The sequence below is a fragment of the Eublepharis macularius genome, chromosome 1, assembly GCF_028583425.1.
Source record: "Eublepharis macularius isolate TG4126 chromosome 1, MPM_Emac_v1.0, whole genome shotgun sequence".
NCBI lineage: Eukaryota > Metazoa > Chordata > Lepidosauria > Squamata > Eublepharidae > Eublepharis > Eublepharis macularius.
In genome coordinates, this window is record NC_072790.1 from 103,935,453 (window position 1) to 103,948,537 (window position 13,085).

Here is a 13,085-nt window from a genome sequence, read left to right on the forward strand (position 1 = left end):
TAGTTTCCTCCACAAGACTGATTCTTTCACAAAAGAGACAGCCTTATGTAAATGTATTTATGAGCATGTCCTACTATTTTGATCTGTAGTGTGTAGCTGGTACCTACATTTTTACATTTTACTGTCTGTGCTGTAACAATATGAATGACAGCATTTCCAATGCAGAACCACCTGTGTTTAATAGTAGGAATCGTATTGAAATGGCAGCTGGAAACACTTAATTATGATCTGATCTTGGGCCAAAAATGTCTGATACTATAAAACATTAATATGGTTGGTGTACGGGGAGAGAATGGGGTTCCAAAATAAAGCTGGACAACATACTACAGAAAAAGCCTAAAAGTGCAGGGTTTGTGTTCTTTTCCCAGTCTTAAATACATTTTTCCTACGCATGACACAAACCTCTATTTTTAAAACAGCAACAAAATAAACCAGCATAATGATGTCTTTATTGTATTTTAGAAATCAGTTGTTTACCTTTGGTAGGATATGAAGTTTTCAACTTTTATCTCTAAACAGATTTAACCTATAGATGCAGATAAAAATTTCGTTGCCCGAATATGTGCGGTATAAATTCCAACTAGAAAATTGACTGTTGTGGTGAACAGGAGTTCTGTGGTGCTTTTTTTTCGCTACATAAACAGTGATTGTTTAAACTGAGGATAAAATTGGATGAAGATGTTCAGGGCAAATATAGCTGATCTTGATTTCTTAAATCCCTTAATAGATATTTGTGACTTGGAAATACATAATCCTGTTTCACCCAATATTTCTTACACAAGTGCACATGAAAGTTGTTAATGTTACATTTTATGTTTTCTTCAACACTTTCCCTGAATAGTAGATGTTTTGTTCAATTTTTTCCATTTTCCTTGTTTCAACAGCATGCAAATTCTATTTAGCCTTGGACTCAGCAGCTGTAGCAGCTTCTTCACGCCACTTAGCTTTTTTTGCTAGGTTCCAGCTGGTGAGGGTCTCATGGCGTTCAGCAGCCTGCAAGGGTAGAACACCCACTTCATTTTTAATTCCTAATGTGGTTTCAGAACATACAAATGAAAGAGTCTTTTATCTGTACCACATGGCTGTGTGCTGGCACTGCTAAATGTAGTGTCTTTAGAAAGAGAAGCGATAATGCATGTGGCTGCCTCATATTTCTTTCTTTTGCATTTGGAGAAACAGATATTTATTTTTTCCCATTAACTTCTCTATCAAACTTTCCCATTAATTTCTCTATCAAACTACAATATAGTAAGTTCAAGCTGTATTGCAGAGTTGGTTGGGCAATTGAGGCACCTACCAAATTGCTGTAACTTCACAAAAGTGACATCTACTTAATTGTCTTCATGTACTGTAAGTCCCTAGTACTTAGCTGGGCATGTTTGTGATGATCTTGTGACTCCTGAAGAGGAGGGAGGGCTAGCTCAGATGCTTAGTTGGCAGAGACAAAACTTCATTTATCTAGGTCTGATAAAAGTTTGTAAACTCCTACCACCATGCACATAATCTCATCCTATAGATACAGTGTCATGAATAATGAAACATTGAATTTATCTGCTGATGGAACAAATACTATGCTCATGCTAGTATGATAGTAAACTTGAAGCTATCTAGTTATTAGTCTTCAGAGTACATTTAGAAGTACAGAACCATCATGTGAGCCAGGGTCTTACAATGGCTAGGATGTCAGACCAGGACCTGGAAGATTCGCATTTAAATCCATGCTCCCTGAGAAGTTCTCTTGGTGATCTTGGACTAGTCATGCTGTCCTAGGCTAATCTACTTCACAAGCTTGATGTGAAGACAAATATTGGGGGAAGAGCATTGAACGTGGTTCTGAACTCCTTGGAGGAAAGGTCAAATGATAGATGGAATGAGAGACAGATAGATAAAAGATTATTAGCTTGTTTAAAATGTGACAGGGCATTTTTTTTCTTTTTTAAAAAATTAGTGTTTAGTTCTAGCTTATTCTGATAGCAGAGTTAATCAAAAATCTTACTTTTTTTGGTTACGTGATATATATCATGCATTTCATTTCGCCTCTACAAATTCCATCATAGTTATATTATTTTTCACTAAGCTATTATCACTGTAAGTCTACTTTCTTTAATTCTAGTACTTTTTTCTATCCTCATTCATTTAATTGTGTTTTGCTAACATACAGTTATGTCCCTATGTTATACTTCTGTTCAACCCATCGATAGAGTAGGGTCCATTTTTGTTTCCTATTATGTTTGTTTTTTTCTTTTATTAATTCTGTCAGTGTGTCCAGTTCTGCCGTCTCTAAGATTTTCTCTATCAATTCTTTTGTTGGTATATCAGTATTTTCCCAATATCTGGCATATACTCTTCTTGCTGCTGTTATATGGATTATCAAATATCTATTTTCCCTATTTATCTCCTCTGGCATTATATTTAGTAGGAACATTTCTGGTTTGAAGGGTATATTCATTTCTAGCACCTCTTGCAGCAATTCATGTATCCCTTTCCAATATTTCTTTGCTTTTTTACATAGCCACCATATATGGAAAAAGGTGCCGGTTTTCTCTTTACACTTCCAGCACTTATTGGGTACTTTGGGATACATCTTTGCTAATTTTTCTGGTGTCACATACCACCTATAAAAGACAGTAAGGGCATTTTTAAAAGAAACATCTATCCAAATCCATTAATGAATCAGCCATGGAACAACACTTACTCTTTTAGCAGAGGCAATAACAGCAAAGCAGGCCACAATGGTGAGGCCAATCATTATGTAACAGACCTTTATTCGAGCTTTATTCCTGGCAGCATCCAGCATCACCAGCCTACAAGAGAAATTGGATCGGGTTCAATTAGGCTGCGGCATCTTCAGACTTTGTGAAGATAATTATTTGCAATAGAAACAAACTATATGTTAGAACTAAGGTTGCCAGCCAATGGCAACCAGCAAGAGGGTGAGGAGGGTGCTGGAACAGGGAAAATGGTGCCATGGCAGTGGTGTGACATCACTTCTGGCAAATATTGGAAATGACATCATGTCACCAGTATGACACTGAGGTGTCACTCTGGGCTTTGGGCAAAACTTTGATAAAACTAGAGTTTTATCAAAATCGCATCGTGTCGCTGGCTGGCACATCATTATTTAATTATTTTTTTTCCTTTTGCTGGCTTTCAGTAGGCCGACTGAACACAAAGTGGGTGTTAGAACTAACTTTTCATTGGTTGAATAATTTGACAAATTTCAAAAGTTTTGATTGTTTATTTAAATAGTTTTTAAGTGAGTAATTACTAGGGGTGTGCAATTCGGGTATCCGATTCAGAATAAAAACCCAAATCGGGCCCGATTCGGAAAGATTCAGTATTTCCGAATTGGGACCAGCATACTGGCCCTGATTTGGAAATACCGAATTGGATATTTCTGAAGCGATTCAGGTCACTTCGGAAATATTCGGAAATCAGAGAATTGCCATTTTGCTAGCCATTTGCATTTGCAAGTGGCTAGCAAAATTCTGCAGGAAGCTAAAGCTTCCTGCCAGTTCTTTGAAGAGAGGAGGGGGGGGGAGAAGGAGTGAGTGACTCACTACCTCCTCCTCACCCCTCTCCTCTTGCTAGAAAAGGCTGGAATCTTTGCTTTTGCAAGCTGCTTGCATTGCATTTGCAAAATGCAATGCAAAGCAACCAGCAAGAGATTCCTGCCTAAATTTCAGTAAGGAGGAATGAGTGATAGAGTAGGAGTACAAGGGGTATCCCAGGCAAGCCCAATCTTGTCAGAACTCAGAACCTTAAACAGGGTCAGCTTTGGTTAGTTATTGGATGGGAGATCTCCAAAGGAGACCAGGGTTGCAGAGGCAGGCAGTGGCAAAATACCTCTATTAGTCTCTTGACATGAAAACCCCATTAGAGGTTGCCATAAGTCAGCAGTGACTTAATGGCACTTTCCACCACAAAGTTAGTAATCATTTTTTTGGCTCCTTAATTTGAATTGGTGGCCACATTTAAAATTACAGACATTCTGGATAAACAAGAAACTACAGAAATATTTTGATGAAGATTCACTTGAAACAGAGTTTGGCTGGCAATCCGTCTGTTGTGTTTTAACTATTTTTTCAGACTTTTCTGATGCATCATATATTTATATTATCAATTGTTCAACAATGTTCCTTTGTATTCACACAAAATAATTGGAATATTTTGCACTTGTTATATTTTTCTCATATTGTGGGTTCAGGTGGTGTTTTCAATTTGCAGTTTACCATATGGTTCTGTTTTTGATATACTTGTACTTTTGTACTTTGTTTTTGCATTTCACAAGGTTCAAATTCAAATTAATTATACAGTCAAAGACCAGCATAGAAGAAATACTACAAAATTACAGACTTAAAATTATTAGTAAAAATAGCACAAAATGTTGTAGACAACATTTCACAAGGGCCGAATCCACACTTCCCTAACTTCTGCTTTTCATGTGCATTAATCGCGCTGGATTCTATCCTGCAGTGTCCCAGTCTGTGTTCACATCCCTTCTCTTACTGCTGCTGCCACGCGCTATACTTCGTCCACATCCCTGGTAGAATCGTGCAATATGGGGCGGGTTTAGATCCGATGTCGCCAATGACGACATCACGTTCATTTTTTTTTCATTTTTTTCATCAGATTTCCGCTATAGCGTTTTTTTGCTAAATTGCTATGGTGAGGCCACACCCCTATGATGCCTGTGATTGGTTAATGTTATTCTATGCCTTCTTCTTTGAAATCCATTGGACCATTATTCTGGCAGGCTAATTTGAACTGATATTTAAGGTGGGGGTGATCCAAACTCTCCAAACCGGCAGACTAATTATTTGATGCTTGAATGTAATGTTAGAATGACGGATTTCCATTATAATGGTAATTTCAATAGTTAAAAAAAATTAATTTTAACAGCCACCGATATTTCCAACTGTCTGGCATCCTAAAAATGACACGGAAATGGAAATGATGCCACCCCTTGATGTCTCTGCGGGGATTTTGGAGCACCCTGATTAAGATTTATGGCCGGGATTGTGCAACACTACTGGGGAAGTCCCCTTTATAAAAAAAAGAAAGGGCGGGCAGGCAGGCATGCTGTGGAGAGAGTGGAAAAGCTTGATAATTGCACGGCAAAGAGGGATGCTGTTCCGGAAAGGCTGCAAACACGGAAGTGGGGTGGTTTGAAGGGGATGGTCTCCTTGTGAAATGCTTCTATTTGTCCACATCCACGGTGAGAACCATGCAAGAGAAGCGTTTGAACACATAACAAATTCGTCTGAGGCGCAATGTGAAAGACGCAAGAGAATGGCGGGATTGAGGTAAGAGTATGTGAACAGCCCTCTGAGAAGCAAATAATGGGCGGGGGAAAAGCAGAAAACTTGAGAAGTGTGGATTTGGCCAAGGTTATCTACAAGCCAAAAGGAAAAGTAATCTTGAACACTAATTGGATTTCTTCTCCTTAAAAGTTATTTTTACTTTTTTAATTTATTTTTTTGTTTATTATAAATTTTATTACACAAAAACAACATTTTGAAACATATAACAACTCGGTATCTACAACAACTAGGTACTTGAAAGGTAAGTTACAATCATAATGCGAGGCTAACATTTAAACATTATTTAAAACATCAAATTTTTACAAGTGAAACGCAATATAATGATGAGTTTAACTTTGAATGTATTTTCATAACATTAAATAGTGTTCTGTAGCATTAATCTTTACTGTTCTAAGATATTACGGTACAGAGAACTCGAAGGCTGCATATCATTCTTTTCAATGAACTCAAAAAAGGGCATCCATTTCTTATAAAAATTTGTTTTCGTATTTATTGAATTGGAAGATTGAATCCTGTCAGTAATTTTTTCCAATTATAAATTGGTCCCAAACTCGAGAGTACCACTGTGACACTGACAGTTATTTTTACTTTTGATATGTCTACATATCAATGTAATATAAATACATAGACATGTAAATACAATGTAATGTATTACATAGAAAATGCTAAAATAGATAGGCAATGACTATTGAAAATATGTGTTTTTTCAAGGTTACAATTAGAGGCACCCTTACTGGAGAATAAGAACTTTCCAAAAGGCATTAATAGGACTGGGCTGCATGACCACTGGGTAAGAGCCAGTATGGTATAATGGTTAGAGTGTCAGGCTAGGATCTGTGAGAGCCAGCTTCAAATTCCCATTCAGCCATGGAAGCTTGCTGGGTAACCTTGGGCCAGTCACACACACTCATACTCTCAGCCTAAGTTACCTCACAGGGTTGTTGTGAGGATAAAACAGAGGAGAAGAGAATTATGTAAGCCACCGTGGGTCCTTACTGGGGAGAAAGGGGGATATAAATGAAGTAAATAAATAAAATGACTGTGATCCTTTACATGCTTACTTGTGAATGAATCCCACTGAATTCAGTGAGTCTTATTTTTGAGTAAATAGCTGCTTCCATGGAATTTTTCCTATGTAGTCCCATGGAAGTGAATGGGAGGTATAAAAGTATTGATGCCATCTTTTGCAGGCTGTATTCACAATAACTTATTTGAGACTAAAGTGCCACCTTAATACTTTTAATACACCACAAACCAAATTTGCAAAAGCGGACGTGAATTGTGAGAAAGGAGTGTTTCAGAGTTCATCCCTTTCCCTGTGGCGATAAATGGCACAGCTGTACTTCATACAAATGCATTTCAAAATGAAAAGATCAAAACCAGGCAAGTACATTAAACCCATTAATCTGCAAGTCACTTTCACCAAGAGAAACAAAACATGAGGTTGATTGGTTAAATAAACTAATCATGTTTCACAGCACACTAAATGGAACAGTTTTGCAGATCAGCTCCTTCCAGAGGAAGCAGAAAGCAAGTAACAAAACAGAACTTATTACAATGACCTGTAATTGTTCACGAGTTGCACTATCTATTGCTGCCTATGGATCTCAGGACCCCAGCCTTCTATTCAGTGGCGATGTACACTTTCTAAATGAGCAGTTACACCCAGACATGTTCTTTGTTACAGTTTAGTGGACCGTCACTTGATTGAAGAGTGAAGATTTTAAAAGGTTTTTTTCTTCCTCCGTATGGGGGAACAGCTTCAAAGGAGAGGCAATTTTTATTAGAAAAACACACAGAGGGGTTAAACATCCCTCTTCACTGCTCCTGTGAGCAAATATTATACTGTGCATTTCAATTAAAAACAAACACTGAAAGATCCAATCATGTAGTTTGGCCTTCAACTAGGTGCTTCTGAAATTATTTTCTGTCACAGTTGTTCTAATAGCTTTAGTATTATTTGTAATATTTCACGAACCAGACAATGAATGAAAAGAGTTCTGGCAAAAATAATATAATATTGACTCACATTGGATTTGTCATCGCTGAAGGGTTTGCTTGCCTTCATTAAACAGCTTCATAGCTGTTTAATGCTATGCTAGGCCAGTTCCTTGATATGAAAGTTCAGTATGTAACTAATCACAATATTTGTATGCAGAAAGGAATGCAGACAGATGAAAAGTACTGTTCTCTGCAGTTATGTCAGGGATGAATGAGCACCTGCAAATGTTACATATGAAATTTTTAAATTTTAACTAAAGGACAGATACAATATTTTTTCAAGGAAATGAATGTGGAAGGTGGGGGTGAGATGCACAAATGAATATCCTAGAAATACTATTTTATCTCTGTTGTCCTCAGACATGTGGAATGCTGACAAATACGAAGCTGTAAACTGATTTCAGCAATGGATACTGGTCGTCCCTAGACCAGTATCGGTGTCTATTCCTCCTTCAGGTTGAGACTATACTTTTTGCTGCTGCCATTCTCATGCAGCTGTGGAGTGGAAACCTTATGTAGTGCTATGTTCTGTGCAAATCAAGAGTATTGTGAAGATGAGACATCCTGACACCTGTCGTGAAATGATGCAGATATGAGCTTGTGATAATATAGGGCCCTGTGACTTGCTGTCAGTTGGCTGAAATTCAACAACTGGGACTGGGACTTTCCTGCTCACCCCCTGCCCCCAGTGCTGCAACCTGCTGAGGAATCCCTAATTTTGTTGTTGGAGGTTAGCAGATCCTAAGGAGACAGGGGAACAAAGTAGGAGTCTGTAGGGTGGTGGGGAACTGGCAGAAATTACTGCATGCCCTTACAAAGATGGAAGTGCTCTTAAGTCTTCATAACAGATAGCAGATGTTATTTTTAGCAGATGTTGCTGCTAAAAATAGACTCTATGCATTAAGTGTATTGTCTTAGCTTTCTACATTTCCCTGCCCCTAGTCAATGATGCAAAACTGGAATGGGAAAAATGAGGGGCATTATAACATTATGACACAAAGTACATTCTACTAGATGTCATGACAAAGATGGGGGGAACTAACATGTATTGAACTCTTTGGGCAGCAGGTGTGCATTTACTATGAAGTTTCAGTTGCATATTAGACATGTTAGAAATGTACAACCAGGTTGCAACATTGTGTAGAGAGCATGGGCCTGTTGCACACTGGTGCATAAATATTAAACTGGCCCAGTTCTTTTCTGACTGTGTATACACCATCTACATAAACCATATCAGGACAAAACAGTAAACCAATATTTTAAAAAAACCTAAATACTCAGCATGTTTATGTGGTCCAAGCTGTCATAAAACAATAGCAATAAAATGTATGTTGCTAAATGTGTTTCCCACACATATGCCTTGTCATCACCACTGGGACATGAGCCATACTAATATGTAACTCATCATGAGAACACATTTTGTTTATACATTTTAGAAACAAATATGGAGCACTTTTCATTTCAGATTTTTTTCCAAGCAAAAATAAAAAACTAGTTTAGTGCTTACAGCAAAGCTACAAAATCCTCAAGACATCTGCCTTATTCTCTCAGGCTAGAATTTAAGTTTTCCCAAAGGGCACAAGCTATGTTTTTCTTTCTGCACTTGTGTAGGAAATATCACGCAGTCTGAGGTAGTCTATCATATATGACAAGCCCAGGTACAGGCACTGAGAGCTCTATAACCAAGGCAATGTGGCACATTTAGAGCCAAACTAGACATAACAGACAGAAGTCCAGAATCAAATGTCTATTTGTTTGTCTTTAAAAAGTTCACAGTGGTTTGAGGAGGGGTGATCAGGGCTGCCAGGCTGCAAGAATGAGAGAAAGTTCTTCCCTTAAGACATTTTCCTGATTTAAATTACACACATAAAACTAAGTTAGTATTTGCCCTGCGTGGAAGACATAGTGTCCCACTGAGGAAGGAATGTTTACTTCATCAGGCTCTAGTAGGAACTTTTAAAGTGGCAAAAGGGCATGAGAAAATAGGTCAGCGTCTCTTTATGTGTGACAAACTATGTGTGACAAACTCAAGATTTATTGGCGGAAACCCCAAATCAACTCATGTTTAACATGTGACCGGAAGCTTACCTTTAAGGGGGGGGCACACAAATCATCTCCCATGCATCCACAGAGGCAGGAGGAATGTCTTTGTTTCCTCCTTTGCACCTGCGTGTTTTAAATAGCAGAGACAGGAGGACTCTTCATCTTACAGCTGGTTCCACACATCCACCCAGACATGATTAGAGATGGGCATGAACCACAAAAAACCCCCGAACCATGGGGTTCGTGGTTCGTGGGTTTTCACGAACCAGAAACCATGAACTGGCATGAACTGGGTCAAGTTTACAAACCAGTTCATGGTTAGTGGTCCGTGGGGTTTAAATGCCCCTTTCCAGCCGCTTAGCAGCAGCAGAGAAAGGGGCATTTGACAGTTTAAAGGGTCTTTTCCTGCCTTGCAAGGGGCAGATCCCTTTAAACTATCAGCTGGCAGGCGGCAGGGAGGGGGATCCCCCCTCACTGCCTGCCAGCTGATAGTTTAAAAGGACCTGCCACTTGCAAGCGGCAGGGCCCTTTAAACTGCCCAAATCCCAGCCCCCAGCCCCACACTTACCTTGCCCAGCTGCCCTGTGGGCCTGCGGCATCCTCCCCCTCCTCCTGTAGTGGCGGGAAGGCCATTTTTGGCCTCCTCTGCTACCCTGTGGGCCCACGCAGCAGCTGAAGAGGCCAAAAAGAGGTCTTGTGGGAGGAGGGAGAGGACGCTGCGGGCCTGCAGGGCAACTGGACAAGGTAAGTGTGGGGTTGGGGGTGGGAAGGTGAGGGTGAGAGTGGGGGCTGCGGTTTGGGCAATTTAAAGGGCACTGCCGCTTGCAAGCAGCAGGTCCCTTTAAACTATCAGCTGGCTGGTGGCGAGGGGGGATCCCCCCTGTCGCCTGCCAGCTGATAGTTTAAAGGGACCTGCTGCTTGCAAGAGGCAGGAAAAGTTTATATGGCCATTTCCCTGGGGAAATGGCTGTTTAAACTTCCCCTTTAATATGACCCAAACGAACCAGTAGACCAGTTTGTGGAAACGAGCTTCCATGAACCACTGGTTTGCGAACCACAAACTGGCCTGGTTCGTGCTTTTTTTGGGTCGTAATTCGATTCTTGCCCATCTCTAGACGTGATTAGACAATACAGGCAAATCCTGGGCACAAAAGAGACCTTCTTCCAACTCCATGGATGCAAATAGCTCAAGAAAGCAACACAGGAGATCATATCAGAGATCTCCCACAGACTCATTTAGATAAAACAAATCCAATGGCACCTGATATGAGATCAGACTCTCAAAAGCTTGTGCAGAAATAAAGTTTGTTAACCTTTAAGGTGCCAATGGATTTCTAGTTTTATTTTGTTGCAATAGACTTAACACAGTTAACCCTCTGGTTTATTGTCTGTTTCTTCTCTCCTCAAAGATAAATTTCTACCTTCAGGACATTCCATGTACTTCGTTATCCCACTGAAATTCATGGGAATTTATAAGCGCTTAACTTTTAAGCCACATTATTTTCAGAAAAGTCAGCTCTATTCCCCTGCCCTCCACCCCCAAGCAACAGATAAAATGGAATACTGACGGGATTCTTGGGGGAATTTCATCTTCTGTCTTGAAACGCCTAGTCCACAGGAGGATTTTCTTGTCAAATGCAGAGGGTTTGCAGCCACCAGGAACTTTGTAAATCTTTGCTGCTGAGAAAGCATTGAATTAATTTGGGTACTGAGAGAAAGCAGTGCTAATAACAATTATATAACTCCAATAGTTAATAAAATTAAATTATTTGTTGCATTATTCCAAAATATTGGCAGTAAATACACATATTTTATATTACTTGCAATCCATTAATTAAAATGTGATCACTATATTTCCTGTCCCTACTAGTAGACTTAGGGAGCAAGTGTGAGCAATAATCATGACTACAATTGTATGCATTGCGGGCGCAATTCAGTAATTTATGTACAAAAGCTAGGATTCAGTGGGATCCAACCATGTTCTCAAGGCTGATTCAGCCATAGAGGCAAAGTAAGCAAGCACTTACAGCTAACTTTCCAGGAGCACCTGCATAATTATGAACATGTCTTAGAATGACTGGCACCTCCGCAGCACATAGGGGCAGTTTAGTGGTGTATCTAATGGACAATTCCCTGCATTTCAGGAAATGCTATTAAGAACCTTTTGATGTAGTATTTAGTCCTCATTAACATTAAATATGATGATGTAACAGTTGTTAAGTCAGGAAACAGTATCCTGGATGACTCTTGATTGTGCTGTTGTTTACAATAAGATACAAAGCTGCAGAGGAGAAATCCTAGGGCAGCAAAAAATCAAAACAACCCCCCCATAGGAACCCCCCCCCATATTCTTCCCCACTTGGTCTAAAGCTGCATCTTCCTATCCTCCACTCTGCTTTTCAGCCAATGGAATTATTTTCTAATCCATGAACACTTAAATCACAATACTTTTGTGGGTCTTTATGGTGTCACAGCACTTTCTTTTGGTCCTTTCATCTGGAATTAAGTTACAACCTGTTCTCTCTTGGAAATACAACAGATTAGAAACATGAATACTTTTTTTATTTTTAATTTTCCATGGCTACTGGAAGAGTTGTAGTTGGAGCTATGTATTTATACAACCCCTTTCCTGTACACACACACACACACACACACACATTTTGTCTTCACAGCAGTTCTGCGAGTCAGGTTATGCTGACCCAAGGTCCGCCTCCCCCCTTCCCCCCCCCGCAGTGAGCTGTATGGCTGAGTGGGCATCTGCACCTGGGTTGTCTGGGTTGTAGCAGTCAGAGATGGTTTACGTTTGGGAACAAGCCCCAAACATCTGCGACTGGTACAAAATTTTAAGATGCTCTTCTTACACTTGTACACGATTAATTCATGAAAGAAACATTTGTATTTTATTTCTGAAATGATGTAAATAGCCATACCAGGGTAATGGATTTGTAGCCAGGACTGGTCTACCCTAGATGTCCAGATCCCATAAAAGTGTACCTTACCACAATTCCCCATGTTTATTCCCTTTTTTGGAAAAGAATCTCTGAACCAGACCAGTGGCTTGCTCTTTCTCTCTCTCCCTCCCTCTCTCTGAATCCTTCCCATCTACTTACCTGAGTTAAGTGTTTCTGGGCTTCTGTTCTGATCAGTGAAGGACAGTGCTATAGAGCCCAGAATACCAGGCCGTAGAGGCTGCTGCACTGGAGCACCGAGCTGCCCTTCTGCCAGGAACCGTCCAAACTGGTGACGGATACGGTTCCCAGATGCAGCCAGCATAGTGAGGGCAGCCAGCTGAACAAATCAGGAAAACTCTTTGCTTCCCACACGTGGTGTCCAAACTACAGAACAACAGAAATCACTCCAGCTCCTCAGTCTCTATCTTTATCATCTCTCTGCCCGCCTCCCCATGTCTGGGAACAACAGAAGCTCTTTCCAGCCCTTGATTGCTTGCTAGTCCCTCCTCCTTTTCTGTTTCTCCCCCTTAAAATGAAGATTATGAGGTTTTAATAAAATCCTAGCATTTTATTTCCTACAAAGACTAACACTGCTGCGTGTATTTATTTTAAAAGTTTTTCCTTTCTAGGTCATCAAAGATCCATGTGATTTGCTTTCCTTACACTCTTTCTGGCTCAAAAAAGGGTAAATTTTGTAGGCTGCTCTTTACCTGTACTTGTTTTCATCAGAAAGATTGCATTTCAAATGGAAGCAATCTGATTTTCC

The 13,085-nt window shown here is 39.8% G+C and overlaps 1 protein-coding gene across 2 annotated transcripts; it reads right to left on the reverse strand.

Moving 5' to 3' along the window:
• Positions 1-805: 805 nt before the first annotated feature.
• Positions 806-12,720, reverse strand: FAM162B (family with sequence similarity 162 member B). Of its 2 annotated transcripts, none has more exons than XM_054997900.1 (4): positions 12,479-12,720; positions 10,937-11,045; positions 2,696-2,804; positions 806-993 (listed from the first exon to the last, which is right to left on the reverse strand). In XM_054997900.1, exons 1-4 carry the CDS (start codon positions 12,639-12,641, stop codon positions 895-897), a joined length of 480 nt encoding a protein of 159 aa, XP_054853875.1. In that variant the 5' UTR covers positions 12,642-12,720; the 3' UTR covers positions 806-894. The 2 variants fall into 2 exon arrangements, with proteins under 2 accessions (XP_054853875.1, XP_054853866.1); XM_054997891.1 differs by having other exon boundaries at positions 10,937-11,048.
• Between the last annotated feature and the right edge of the window lie 365 nt (positions 12,721-13,085).

What these genes read in the sequence shown, in the direction of transcription:
- FAM162B (XM_054997891.1), bottom strand. Translation starts at nt 12,641, where the DNA reads ATGCTGGCTGCATCTGGGAACCGTATCCGTCACCAGTTTGGACGGTTC. An exon ending in CCCAGAAACACTTAACTCAG is followed by an intron (nt 11,049 to 12,478) that starts GTAAGTAGATGG and finishes ATGCTTTCTCAG; the next exon opens with CAGCAAAGATTTACAAAGTT. An exon ending in TTATTGCCTCTGCTAAAAGA is followed by an intron (nt 994 to 2,695) that starts GTAAGTGTTGTT and finishes CTACCCTTGCAG; the next exon opens with GCTGCTGAACGCCATGAGAC.